Consider the following 15,145-nt stretch of genomic DNA (forward strand, 5'->3'; position numbering starts at 1 on the left):
GAATACGTTTTATAAGAATTAACGGTCCTAACGGTAAAATACAAATTTATGACAGTCGCTTAGGATTATCGCGGCCCGATTAACTATATTTGCACAGCTAGTGGCCGCCTCGACCGAGGGATGGATCCTGAGTTACGTAAAGAGTCTCCGATAGTATGACACGCATCGCTGTATCAAGATATAACATCGAAGAGCGTTGTTGCAAAAAGTTTGCTTTTTCCTCTTGAAAAATCAGTCAGAAAGTCAGAGTAAAGCGACTGTATCGGGAACACGTATTTCTTTCGGTTCGTCGTAAATGTGACAAAGACAGGTTGAAATATCGCCGAAACGAACAAAACAGTTGGTTGAATTAGCGTTCGAAGCAAAGAACGATATAATATGAATTTTTGTCTGAATTATCACGACGCACACGTATATCGGGACACGTTTCGGTTTTCGGTAAGTCGTATCTAGCGATATTATATCGTGCTATCGATTACGCGAGACTCGCGCTCTCCAACAGGCTACGTATAATACAACTTTGATCCCACCGCGGATTTCTCTCAAAGTTCAAAGATTAGTTGGGATTTTCTCGCGCGATCCACTCGACTGCACTGTCACGTATTCGACGAACTTTCGCCATCGGTTTGCCAACGTGGGCGGGAAAATCGGTAGCCGTTGATCTAACCCGTTTCGTTATTCCTTCGCCGTAAGAATCTTTAGACACGTCGATCTTTCGGATGGGTAGACTTGCTTATAAGGCGTAAGGACGTTCTTAGTAGGGCGTAAGGCGCAGGGGGAAAGAGAAAGTTTGATAAATATGGCGCGCGATGCGAAAGGAAAGATAGATGGAATCTTTTTGGTAGAATTATCGAAGATGATTGAAAACGAGGATGCGTATACGAAGTTTATACTTACTAACGGGGTCGTTCGACTTACTTGTAATATCGTTATCGCGTTAAACTTGTAACAATTTTTCTTTCTTATCTTTATCCTTATCTTTACTCTCTGTTGAAATGTTATTTTATATGGAACGATATTTCCCATTACATCGCGTAAATATCGATTGAAAATAATTGTTATTATAATTGTATCGATCAATTTCAATTAATTATTCGATTTATCTGAAAATAGAAGAATCGTAATTAATCACGTTGAAGAAAATTTTGTAGGAATTTTCACTACCGAACGGTTTGTTCAAACAACATTCGATAATCTCGACAAATTTCACTCTCGAATCTTGCCGATTCTATGGAATTCTGTGGCCAAAGTTGCCGAACGGTTACCTGTGTTTGTCCGATTTCCATGTCCTCGAAATATGTTGTCGGCACGAGGCCAACGATTTCTTCTCGTTTCCAATCCAATCGACTAAAATCGTTGTTATTCTCGTACCACCGTGTTACGCTATTGGATCACCACCACGGCCACCGTATTTAACGTATTAAAACGAATGCTGTTGAAACTCGGGAAGAAGAGGCGATACATCGAGGTACGTTGTACGTATGTCAGGGAAGAGTTGCGGAAAACGAGATCGGTTAGGAGGTAACTATCTGGCCACTTTCCGTAAAGAACGAGAAAACCATATGGAATTTCGTTTGTTACGTATTTGTACGCCGATCTCATGGGACGAGGTAATTAAAGTAGATCAGTTTCAATTTTTTCAGTGTCTTGGGTATATTTAAAAATATTTACCTTATATCTAAATTATACGGTTAGTCGTTAGTCGAGATATTTACAGTAGCGATTCCTTTTACGCTAATTATCGGTAAATATGCTGTTCCTTCGAAATCCAGCCTTCGAACAACGCGAAAACGATTTCTACAACTCGATATAAAAAATAAAACAATTACCTAGGTATTTCGCTATTTATACGTATATAATTCACATAATTCACTAAAAAAATGCTGTTTCAAAGATAATAGAAACATATCGGTTTTACGTTTTCTTTATCGTAGGGAATTTCGTCTAAGCGAATTTGTCTCGTATCTTTCAGACATTCTGTACGCACGAAATATCTATGGATATGGAATAAAAGTTGAAAAATTCGATTTACGTCGATTCGATCGCACTCGCGTCAACTTTCTTTACGTTTACAATACGCGAGTATCGAAGAAATCCGATAATACGATACGATGTAAAGCGGAAACGCGGATTTGCCAGTTTTGTCAACGACTCTACGCGATACAGCGGGTGCAAGAATTGCCTCGAGATAGACATCGACGTTGTTCGTAATAATAATGTTTACGAAGCTGTTTCGTTCCAATTACCTGCCGAACGATCGATTATATCAGAGCAATCTTTTCGTTTAATAAACCAACTCGGCTCGTTCGCTTATCGATTACGCCGAGTTTTACTCTATCGGTAATTAGGTAATTAGACAATTAAGTAATTAGGTAATTAGGTAATTAGGTAATTAGGTAATTAGGTAATTAGGTAATTAGGTAATTAGGTAGCCATTGAATTTTAAACGCTCGACAGTTTTCAAGTTTCGTTGGTATTTTACGAGGTTGTTGAGCGGTGCGAGACAAATAATTTATAATTTAAACAAAGACACGTTTAGAAGACGTTGAGACATTTATCGTTTACTTACGTATAGGTAATTCGGTCGAACGTTCCAAGTGGGAAATTTGATCGAACGTCGGAGCACTGACAAAGCGTAACGATACACGTGTAGTTTCGTATAATTTGTCTAATTTCTATCATCGATACGTACTTTCCACGATACAAGTAAATGCCACATAGAAATAACGAATTTTACACCGAGTCTGCGAATTTTTCCATGCAACGTTCCAAGATGGATGCTATGCTAGATACGCGTGTATTAAACCGAGGTGTCGAGGTCGTTGAAAGTTACAAGTTTGTCCTTTTGCTTTTCATATAAATATCCTTTTATCCTGTTTCGAATAGGATAGAATAGGATATGTAGGTCTTTGACTTATTTAAATCACCGGTAATCGCATATAATCGCACATAATCGCGCATAATCTCCTTCGTCGAGGATCGACCATTTACTCGAAATTTCAAAAGATCTTGCAAAGATGAAAACGCGTGTCTGTCAGTCCATAGTCGATTAACCGGTAATCGTCGTAAACTCGTAAATATTTTCTATTTTCATTTCTCGCTTACACGATCGAGCAACGTAGTCGCAAACGTTTCTCAGACTTTTCACGCTCAGTACCTCCGACAGCGGAACAAAGCGGTTCAACATGGATATTTGATCGCGTTACACGCGTCGTTTTGCTCGTCGAAGTAAACGGATGGTCGAATCGAACGGCGCTACAAAGACGACGACGACGACGACGACGTAACAACGAGGGTGAGAAACGGGCGAACATAATGGTGGTGCGCGTCGCGCGACGCAATTGGGATCGCCGTGGTTGTATACTTGAATTTGCTCGAAAACGTTTCCGTCGCTCCTATACGTTATCGTCGTAGGTTGCAATGGTACCTGGTCATGGTTTTCAGTATCTTGCGCAGCAACTGTTGCAGACAACGCCTAAACGTGATGCCGCACATTGCGTACAATAAGAAATTGATGCTGAAGTTGGTGTAATAGAGGAGCATGAAGAACTGCTGCAAACACCAGAGCAGGTCGGGCGTGTTCTTGCGGGCCAGCGTGAAGAAGAATACGCACAATCGGATCACGTAGCTGGAAAACGAGAGTTCGCTTGCTGGTAAATCAAAGTTGCCAGCTTGTCGGAACAATAGCGCGTATAGGAACGTGCGAATGTGCGAATGTGCGAATGTGCAACGCGAGCAAAAGCAAACGCGATGAATTTGTATTTATTGCAAAGAAAACGTTCATCGTGGGTCGTCGATGGTTCCGTAGAAGACGTTATCGCTCTCACCGAGATATCAAAGATATTAAAGATGTTAAATCAACGTATCGAATATATCGATAGATGACCGTTTACCTCGGCAAATTGAGAAGGATGAAAACGGTGCTGATGAGAAGCAGCATTTTCGTGATGCTCTGTTGATTCCTCGTCGACACGAGATTTCTCGAGGACGATCTAATATCTGCAACAGAGAAAGAAAAAGTATCGCAAGTGCGGTGCGAGCGGCCGGGAATTTCCGCAACGACGTTCGAATAACTCGACTTTTCGTTTCGCCTTCTTTCTTTTTATTTTTTTTTTTTTTTTTTTTTTTTTTTTTTTGAAATGTAAACTATCCGTAACCTACTCTGGCCTTAACAGAATCGAAAGGTTAAAAAATGCGCTAAAATCGGACGATTTCTTCGAAGTAAACGAATCACGAGAAGAATAGAGGCGTACGGCTTGAAAGCGTCCGGCAGTAGTTCAGTCGGTAATTTGGCCGACCAATTTAACGATCCAATCTTTCGTCGCCCTAACGAAACGTTACGGTTCGCACGATTCGTTTTCGTTCCGTTTCGCTTTACGCTAGTCTAGTCTGTTCCTTTCCGCGATAACAACACCAAAGCGATGAAAACGTCAAACTAATTACCGATATACTCGACTAAATTTTGCTTGCTACTAGAATCGAAGTATTACGCGGCTGTCGTAGTTAAGGTTGAACGAAGCTCGCTTCGTCCGACGAATTTCCATCTCGGTTAATCTTATTAATCGTTAATCTTAAAAGAGAAAGAAGCAGCAGCCTGCCCCTGCTTGGATCCATCTTAAAAATTCTTTCCTCGGATTTCTATAAAACTGAATTACTAACGCGCTCGATGAAACCACCGGTTGCGTTTGAAGCGGACCTAGGAGAGTCAGGACTAACGACGTTTAATAGGAGATCGAATCAGATCGGACCATCGACATAGACATCGACGTCCAATTTCGTAGACCGTGAGACGAGTTTCGTTTCACGGACTTGATCCTAGAGTTGGCAGAGAATAGGCGAGTTATTCGACCGTGTGGTTTGGCCTGTTTTAGATGCTTCGCTTTCTACGTATCTGCACATGGGTAGACACAAAGGATACACGTATGTGTGTACTTACGTATACAGCGAGTTGCTATTTCGGGTAACTGACAAGCGTTTCGTGGGGTTGATGACGGCGCGGACGTGGTTTGATGCCGAGAGTGATGAGAATGGTTGTTCTTGGACGAGTGAAACGATTGCTGCGAAGGTGGCCGTCGGCCTCCGACCACTGGTCCCAGATTAATGCCGCCAGCGCCGTTGTTGCTGCTGCCGGCACTCTGAAAACCGACCAACAACTTTACCAACGATGACTACTTTACAACAACTTCACTAACGCGACGTTTGTAGCTTTAAAACGTAGCGAAAAGTAAAATTAGAGCTGCGCCGGCGTGTACGCGTGAATTAGAAGCGACAACACGGTGGGGAGAAAGCCGATTCGATTAAGCGACGCGACACCGCTAGTACGAGAGACAACCTGCTGGCAATAAAGGTCCACGGGAAGCCAATAATTTTTCAGCCACGATATCAGTTTCTTGAAACGCTATCCTACTTATTATCGGGATGGTTAGATGGGCTACCGTATCGTTTCCCATGCTGGTCACGAACGCGTTACTTAACCACGATCCTCTAATAAGCGATACGCGTGTCTCATCTATCATAATCACCTTAAATGCTGTTTTGTCTGCCGAACGGTACGACGAGAAAAACTTATCCTTGCTTCGGATTAAACGATAGATATTACGACTAATGAGGTATTTGCGTCAAAGGTACGGTCGACGTACGGTTGTTGGCAAACTCTCGATCGAAACGCGAATTTATTTATCTCGGAGCTATATCCGCGTTTTGCCACGGTTTCGGTTAAATTTCGGTTAAATTTCGGTTAAATTTCGGTTAAATTTCGGTTAAATTTCCGTTGATCTCGAGCGAATAGTCATCGGCCGAGAATTCGATTCCATTTTATGGTGTATTTTATGCTGATGTTTCTTAGGGTGTACGCACGATTCGGGATTAAATTCGTCTTCTATCTCGAGTCCGCTTCGAGCGAAGATACGGCAGCAACTTTGCGCGAATAAAGAAGAAAAAGTAGGAAATAAAGCGAGCAGAATTACTTTTGCAATTGTCGCGTACATAGATTCGGGCATTGGCTGCTAATACGCTATGGACAAAAGTGGATAAAAGTGGCATGGTTTCCGAGCGCGAGTAACGATTTGCAACTTGAACGGGCATATCGATATCGCGCGAACGAGCCGAACGATAGGAGGAGAATGTAGGTTAACCAACGGCTCGTCCAAGTTATTTACACCCGATCACGATGAATCGCGAGAATGGACTTGATCGCCTCGTCGACTAGGAGACGAAGGAGAATGCGAGGGAAAATTGTGTTTCCCTATCGTAGAAAAGAAAAGAATTGGCGTCGCGTGACTTTCAACGCGACCGTTTTCGTTCAAACGCGTCCATCTTTATTCGCTTTCTATCGTAGCATTTTCACCGAGAACGATCGAACATCGAAGTCACAGTCTCTCGTATCTTTGTACAACGTTTTAGATTATTCGACGTAAATCGCAGCTGTGGAATCGGCAAACGTTTTGTCCGAGAAAACGACGATCGTCGTCAAGTTACCACACGACTCGCCGCTTACGCGTCTGGCGTATAAGTCTGTAAGCAGAGTTTGCGTATCGATCGGAGGAACGAGCATCGCGTTCGATCTTTGCGAATCGTTCGGAAAATTGCGTCGTTCGATTAAACGGCACCCTATCTTTAACAGTCTAAAACGAATATTCGCAAAAGTACGAAACGGGAGCTTGATTCGAACGAAGAATTTCAATTAGGGTAGAAAATAAAGATGCAAACGCGAGCAATGAAGTGAAGTGAAATGAGAGTTTCTCGCGACACAGCCCCGCTTCTTGTAACAGCTTTTCTTCCCCTTTACGCTTTATAACGTTATCGTAACGAGAAGAATCCCGAAACTCAAAATGAAAGAACCGTCTCTTTATTTGCATCGTTTTCTTTTCGCAAATTTGCATCGTATTTATTAATCGTCGAACGGTTTTGTCGCGATCTGTCGCTCGGTCATTTGGTCGCGTATCGCGGAAAAGAGTTGATTTCTTCGATCGGTTAATTCAGAACAGATTCGTGAACGATAGAACGAATAATTTAGTGCCGCGAAACGTACGAGTCTCGCAAAATTCGTCCAACGTGATCAAACACCTTCTCCTCTTCTTTTTTTTTTTTTTCTTATCGGGTCACGGTCTATCGAAAGAGGCGCCTCGTTAAAAAAAAGCGATATCGTTGGTAGAGTCGACGGAAAAGCGCACGCAAAGTGTGAAATCAGCCAGCTTTATGCAGATTTCATGGTAATATCGATTGCGAGAGTGTGTGGGTGTCGAGTATACGTGATTCGATCATCGTCCCACTTGGACTAAAGCGGCGCGTGGCGTTGATAAAGTGAGCCGGTATATCATCGGGTGACCCTGGAAACGCAGAATATTTGAATAATTTATGATAAGAGAATAAGGAGGTGCAAGCGTGACACTATGTCGAACGGAATATAGCAGGGGGCCGTAAACTATAATTGCCGTAGTGAGGCCGCTAATGAATAGCGTAGATTTCAGTGCTATACCGCCGGCACCTCGTACGCTTTTCCCCATGCCGAGCGTATTTCGTTGGAAGCGAATTAAAATTTATCGCCTGGTCGATAACGGACACCTATCCGTTAAAGGAAAGAGAATCGTTACGATTATAAAACGCGAAAGCAATCGAAGCAACCTGAAAGCTTTACGGATATTTTTTCTTTGGAACGAAATTAATTAGGCGAGCGAATGCACGATACTCGTTCTTTTACGAATCGATTCGAACGTAAAATCGTGAAAGAGACGGACAGATTTGGTTCGTAAACCTTTGAACGAACGATTTTCGGTCGACAAACGGAAGCTCGAAGAGGAAAAGCGTATTGTTCGAGTTTTCGTAATAGCACCGATACGACGCGCGCGAATACAACCTGCTGTTTCTTGCGCTTGGCAACGAACCACGCTCTAGAAAAGCGCTCTTCTTCTTTTCATTTTCAACGAGTTCCGCCTCGATGGTTCGAATTAGCTTTGCGGGAAACGAAATTGCACGGAGCACGATATCCACGATGAAGATGCACACGGTCGTCGCGACCTGACGCGACATCACGCGACGTCACGCTCCTGTCGTCCAATCGATTCCATTTGTCGTCTCGTTACGACAACGTTATATTCGCAAGCTAAACCGTCGCGTAATACGTCTCAACGATCGATGCTGCTGCCAGTTTCTCGATTTCCATTTAACAAAACGTCGACCGAGATCGTTGTTAGCGTTGTTTCCTGACAGCCGTTGCTCTCATTCTCCCAAGTTTCTATCGTTCGCTAGATTTTGGTCGGTTGGTCGATCGACAAACTCGTCGTTAGCCATTCGTTAAGCAGTCCACGTTTCCGACGCACTGACACGCTGTAATTTCATTTAAACGCGAGAGCCCGATGTAACCTAAATACGGTTAAATACGATTTAATCGCCGACAGAGTTGACACGAAACGTACGCGTACGCATACACATACACATACACATACACATACGCAGTACGTTCGGATGGTCGAGTTAACTTTGCTTCAGGGTCGATAAAACGGTGTTGCGATTGTAAGTACTCGTGCAACGTACGAGCGTTCGTCGTCTCGATCTTAATACATCGTGCGTCACGCGTCCTAAACCATTCGTTTCGTTGCTTTCGTTTTGATTATTCCGTTAACCGATATAGCAAAACGCTCCGTACGATTCTTTAATCCTACGTTACGTTCGCGTAATACCAAATATATTACGTGCTTTAACGTAACGATAAAGTCAATAGTCAGATAATCGATGCGATTAACGCGAAATTACTGATTCCGTGAGTTTCGAATTTAACGCGTTTCATTTGTAGCGAATATTTCTCGCACACGCATACTCACACGCACACGCACACGCACACGCACACGCCTGTAATACTTTGAATATCGAAGAAAGAAAGCTTTGATATCGTTGGGGGAAGCCTGCGTTTCAGAAAACGAACCAAATTAAAAGAAACCGTGTTTAAGAACGCGATTAATTAGCAGTTTTTGAAAAGGCAATTTCGTTTCGTCGTCGACGGTTTTTTCATTTCTGTGTGTAATAATACGAGTCACGTGGCTACGCCCCGTTTATTTATCGAGAAGCACTCGATAATTTTCTGCCAATGACAGATTTATCGCGACATTGGCAGAGGTAGGATGGGAAGAGGCTATCGCGTTTGAACGAATATCAGTGCGCGTTGCGGCGAAGAATAAAATCGTTTAGCGATTCATTCGGCACCGTTCCCGCCCCCATGCATCCACCTACCATTGATTCGTCGTACCGTCGAAGACAAGCGAACTATTATAAAAGACAAATTGACGAATAAAAGTGTACCGTCGTGTCGAGCAATCGCCGTTTACGCTCGAATATCGAATCGGAGAATATCCATAGAGATGGGAGCGATTCGCTGTCGTTAAATTCGCATCTTCGAACGATCGTGGCAGCGTGGTTCGTTGTACGGAAGGACGTTTCGATCCGGCTACGGAGCAAAACGACGCAGATCGACGTATATCGTAGCCGAGCGATCGAAAACTCCGCAAAGATGAATGGCGACGGTTACGCAAGCCGAAGATATTTATACGTTGATCGAAAATAGCTGATTCGCGGTTACCGACTACCGGAAGACGAGACCAGAGGGGGAAAAAATCAACGAGAACTCGAGAAGCAATTATGCCATTCTGTTTCGTATCGGTGATCGATCGTCGTTGCGTTTGGTCCGGCGCCGATGATTCCGTGTCGCAAACGGCAATAAAATTTCGCATGCGAGAACAACGTCTTTCGTGACACCTTAATTTACTTGCGGCGATATCGTACATATATTTAAACCACCTAGAAACAGTTATGCCTTCGTGCGATCGTTTTCCTTCGTTCCTTTCATTACGACCTAATTAGTTGGAAAACCCGCCACTCCTCGAAGAACGCTCTCATTTTTCCATTCTATTACCTTTCGAAAAGTTCTTCTTTCGAAAGAAGTTTGATTTTCCATTCGTCTGCCCTCCTAAATCCTCGATCTTTTTCTCCGATACACGCACACGCACACACACACACACACACACATATACGCGGTTTTTGCGTACGTTGGCTATATCGAAAATTACAGTTGGCTGGAAAAGTCCGTAGCGTTTCTGGCTCGAACGATATCAAGTTGCGCCGTGTCTAGTTAACCATATCGAAGAGAATTATTTTTTATATGAATTTCCGAGAAAATACGAAACGCTGAATTCACCGCTCCTAGTCGATGCTTCGGTAAAATGAAACGTTGGAAATTTCAACGAGATAATTGTGTATCGACGACAAAGACGAGCAAACAGAGTACGTCTGGCAGAGCTCAGGTGGAATATGCAACTACCGTACGCCGGATAAATCGTCTAAATCGACGTTTCGTCTTATATACGCGTGAAAGATAAAAAGATTTGATTTATACCGGGTCTCTACTTACGTCAAAGTAGATAGATAGCCAAAGAGACGCGAATCAACGTGGAATTGTGGTAAAATGCTCGTCTAGCCAGCCCAGTTACCACCCTTTCATCGCAAATACGTCTTTTTACTTGCTCTCCGTCGCGTCCCTGAATCTAATTGCAAGGTACGCGTTGGTTTGTCAGCCGCCTTTGCTGCTATGCGCGTTACCAGGTCCAGAACGGACTGCCGTCTTTTTTCTCTCTTTTACTCTTCCTCTTTTCCGTATCCGTATTTCCGTGTCCTTCTTTCCGTCCTATTGCGATAACAAAGTATCGTTGGACGTTGAATCGAGTTCATGCTACTCTCTCAGCTTTATCACACTCTGTTGCCGGATTACGTCCACGCAAGATTCCTTGTTATTATTCGCTCGGCGCTCCGCGATGGCACGTTATACATTTATAACGGCTAAAGATAGATAAAATTTCGCTTACACACGATGCGTGACACGAATATATATATATATATATATGTATTTTTTATGAGTACGTTTATAGTTACATTTTAAGACTACGGTCAATTGCACGCAATATCTCGCGTATCGAATCGTAAATCGCACAGCGTTAAATAATCGTATCGCGTAGAACTTTGCGAAACCACCGGTGATGAATCTGCCTGTTACGTCGTTAGCCCGTTTATTGGCTAGACGCGTCCGCGAACGGATGAAAACGGAGGAAAAACGGACAAAGATGGATCGAATTCGGGATACGTAGCATCGCGAACGTACGTTAACCCGATGCCAACCTAAGCTACCTAATGCTTTTAAACTCTTACGAGGTTATTCGTATGAGTTCTACGCGATCCATTCGATTTAGCAGACGTAGCTATAAATTGGAAGATTCGAATCGAACGAACGTTAGAAACGTCGTTCTGTCGCGAACGTTTTTACAAGCCACAGTCGGATCGGATCGGTCGAACGGATCGACTATTTTCGGAATTCGTGATACGTTCGTTCGCGCGTATGTACACGTGTTCACTCACGCGTGTAAAATCTAAATTACCGAAAACGCGGCAGACTATCTCGAAGTTTACACAACGTTGAAGTAGCGTCCTTTAGAGACGCGGCAATTCGGAACAACGTTTTGCGTGTAGCGACGCGACGATTCGTCGAAAGTTCATAGACTCGAACCAATCTAATTTTTCTGGCTATACGCTATTGCGAAACTCGACGTTTGCGTTGGTTTGCAAAGTTATAACGAGTTTCTCTGTTTTTAGTCGTTGTTGGCCGTGTTGTCAGATCGAATCGATATAATTTAACGCAATTCGACCTATGTTTTCCGTGGACGGATAAATTGGCACGGATAAATGGCTCGAACGAAGAACGCGTCAAATACATATTTTTGAACGAAAGAAACAGCAAAGGTAATAAATACGCGAATCGTGTACCGTTTGACTGCCCGTTAACGATAATAAAAAGTCGCGTTAACGTCTAGGATCAGATACATCGGAGGATACGAGTTAATCTCGTTCTCCTTTCTAATTTCAGCCTATAATATAGTTTAGTATAGTATAGTATAGTATAGTATAGTATAGTATAGTATAGTTTAGTTTAGTTTAGTATAGTTTAGTATATAGTATAGATGTCTGCCGATTGTAAGCGAAAGGTAGGAGAAGTAAAAGGTTCGAAAGGATCGAGCAAATTTAAGAGGAAGATATATGCGTATTCGTTAGGTTCTGAGCGATTGAAAACACATTTGCGTTGAGAAGGAGAAAATCGATTTGAGACAGCCGGTCCAAGTTGGCACCTATCGTGGCTACCGTGTAATATATTACTCCCTCTGTATACGCACGATCCTCTGGTCCGATTGGGATTTTATGTGTCTAAATAAATGTCTTCGGTCGGAACACTTAATCCACGGGAAACGTTTAGGTTAGCGAACCACATTATTCGAACATCATCGTGCCGGATTAGAAAAAATAACTCGAACGTTTGAGCTTCTTTCGAAAAACAAGTGGAGCCCGAGGGAAACGTTTCTAAGCGTGCATTTCACCGCCGATGTTTGTCTTGCACGCAAGAAAAACAAAAATACAGTCCAGTTACGAGACCGAAGCCAAGCGCGAAGACGGCGTGCATTGAAAATAGCGACGTCCATTAACCGTCGAATCTTTGAACGAGACGATGAGAGGGCGTCGCCTTTTTTCTCGTTCGATTCGTCGCTGGTCGCTGGAAATACACGCGCGCGTGTCAAACGTTTTTCTCGAAAGGGAAAGTTAACCAAGAAGCTGTGGCGCTTTCGCGAGCGAAAAACCGTTTTAAACGTAAACTTGATATTTTCCGTACTCGCGTGATTCTTTGTTCGAGCGAACAGCTTTCGTAAAAAAGAACCGCGTCGAGAATGGCAACGATGCCAACGTGCGTGCCAACGCACAGACTCGAAGAGTAGGTGGAAGATAGGTTCGGAACGTTTAGGACGACGTTTCGAGTATATTTCGATCGTTACAGTCTGCAGATTGGTCGGAATATCGTCGTTTCTCGCGATAGAACCGGTTCCCTTTGACTTTCCTATTACGAATAATACGAATAATTACTTGGATCGAGTCGAAATCGAACGATATTAAGAATAAGATGAAAAGCCAAGTTCGTAGGATGAAAGTGAAACGATGTACGTTCTTACGATCGGGTAAATGATCGTAACGAGATGGAAAAGGATGAAACGTCGCGAGTTATAACGCGATCGGCGACGGTCTGGTGAAAGCCAAACTTAGATACTCGAATACTTAAATACTCGACTTTCAAAGCGAATTATTTTTACGAAAAAAGACGGAAGCGTGGAATAAATTGTAGCCGATGTACACGGCGGCACCGGTCGCGTAGTTACCGTTCGTACGTGTGACCGATAATTATCGATGTTTAACGTTTAGCATCGATTTCGTATTAACGTTCGAGTTTGCCCGGATCAAACGACCTTACTAGAGTTACTAGAGTGGATCGGTTTGCTTCGCGCGACCTACGCGTACGTACGACGTACAATGGAAACCTAATTTACTAAGTTTATCGCGTAATCTAATCTCTCGATAACCGTCTCGTCTCGTCGGACGATTTTCACTCACCGGAATCTGATTCAGATTGATGTCCGACTGTTCTCTGCTCGGGTAGTCCGTGGACGTGGTCGAAGACTGCTTGAATCGCCTGCTGAACCTCAACAAGTTCCTCATGATCATAGTGTTCATGACGATGATGAGTACGAGCGGCGCGATTAGACTGGCGATGCTGTCGATTATGCTGATTATCTTCATCGTCTCCAAGTATTCGACCTTCAGATCGCAATAATCCTCACCGTCCCTGTTGATCACTCCGGCCGTGACGAAGGAGTAGGAATGACTGGCCAAAGCCAAGATCACCAACACCAGCACGATGGTCTTTGCCCTGGCTATAGTGCATATATGAGGTCTGTGCAGAGGGTACTGAACAGCTATGAATCTCTCCACCGTGAACGCAACGATTAACCAGACGCTCAAAGAGCTGCAGACGGCGCTCACATAGACCAACGTTTCGCACCAACCCTCTTTATTGAACACCTTCCATCCTAGCGTGTTGTTCAACCAAACTAAAAGCAAAGTGACTAAGAAGCCAAAGTCGGCGGTGGCCAGGGCGGCCAGGTAATAGCTGGAGCTTCGTATTCTCAGATGTGTGTTTAGAAAGACGACGCAGGACAACAGATTGCCTACCAAGCCTAGCAAAATGATCGAGGGAATGTAGTACTGATGAAAGAAATCCAGTAGAAAGTATAGAGCGTGACAAGCTTCTATCGGTTTCTCCTCGAAATCTAGGCTCGAATCGAAGCTTCTGTTTCTGTAACCGTAATGCGTCAAATTGACCCACGTGGTTGGGATGGCGGCGGACCGTCGGGAACGTGCAGATACGTCTACGCTCGAGGAGTCCTGAACGCCGCATCTCGTACGTAGATTGTACGTGGACGCGACGGACAACATGTTTCCTTCTCTTTACCTGTATCTCTTTTCTCTCTTATTTTCCATAAAACGCGCCGATCTGCCTCGAAAGATTCTCTACGAAAGACTCGAAGCGGCCTCGATTTCCATTTTCTATTTTCACTCGCGATCTTCGCTCGAGTTTTCGCAACACCGATTATCCAAAAAGCGTGTCCGAACGTCGATCGCAAGATCCGACGATCCCGTCTCTCCGTTATCGGTTCGTCGTTTAAAAATTTCGCTCGCCGACCGACTCGAAATTTTTATCGGTCCGACGATATTCCAACAACGATCGCGACTAACCAATTTTCCTGATTATCTCCAACCAACGAATTATCCAGCTTGCCGAGAGATTCAACGTAAGTTCGGAATACTATCCGGAGCGCTATGTCCGCGTGAGATTACCTTGGTTACTCTTTCAGTTACCATTCTTGCGCGTTTTTCTGCCAGTATCGTGTCACGATCTTGCACGACGATAAGGTAAATCTAAGGAGAAAAGTTTATTAAATTCGCGGAGACGATTCGCGTAATAACGGAAGCTGGGGCAGGATGAACGATCGGATCAGAAAACATTCGACTTTCGACGACAACGGATCGTCCAATTTCGAATATAAGAAGGAATATAAGGTGTTTCTTAAACTTGTTGGTTCGAGTTCTTCTCGGATATCGATCGACGGTTTTCAGTAACGTTTAATATTTCCTGAAATTCCTCGAATTCTTCGTCCATTCTCTCGACGGTCGTCCGTTTGTTTGTTCGTGAAAGTAGGAAATATTATAAATATCTGTCCACTCGTGCGGA

At 43.6% G+C, this 15,145-nt stretch overlaps 2 protein-coding genes across 2 annotated transcripts in view; one reads left to right on the forward strand and one right to left on the reverse strand.

Moving 5' to 3' along the window:
* LOC117212721 (dynein heavy chain 1, axonemal-like) overlaps positions 1–15,145 on the forward strand; it is a 52,975-nt gene that overhangs the window by 13,048 nt on the left and 24,782 nt on the right. The gene's annotated exons all lie outside the window — the stretch shown is intronic.
* LOC117212716 (thyrotropin-releasing hormone receptor-like) lies at positions 1,629–14,349 on the reverse strand. The gene is made up of 4 exons (XM_033457720.1): positions 13,468–14,349; positions 4,937–5,135; positions 3,894–3,999; positions 1,629–3,628 (listed from the first exon to the last, which is right to left on the reverse strand). Exons 1-4 carry the CDS (start codon positions 14,347–14,349, stop codon positions 3,403–3,405), a joined length of 1,413 nt encoding a protein of 470 aa, XP_033313611.1. The 3' UTR covers positions 1,629–3,402.

This window comes from Bombus bifarius, unplaced genomic scaffold (assembly GCF_011952205.1).
Source record: "Bombus bifarius isolate JDL3187 unplaced genomic scaffold, Bbif_JDL3187 scf7180000008359, whole genome shotgun sequence".
Lineage (NCBI taxonomy): Eukaryota > Metazoa > Arthropoda > Insecta > Hymenoptera > Apidae > Bombus > Bombus bifarius.

Bases quoted from the DNA above. Each gene is read 5' to 3' on its own strand.
- LOC117212716 (XM_033457720.1), bottom strand. From the start codon at position 14,349: ATGTTGTCCGTCGCGTCCACGTACAATCTACGTACGAGATGCGGCGTT. The intron at 4,000-4,936 runs GTAAGTACACAC...TCTCTGTTGCAG, and splicing joins AATAGCAACTCGCTGTATAC to ATATTAGATCGTCCTCGAGA. The intron at 3,629-3,893 runs GTAAACGGTCAT...CTCGTTTTCCAG, and splicing joins ATCCTTCTCAATTTGCCGAG to CTACGTGATCCGATTGTGCG.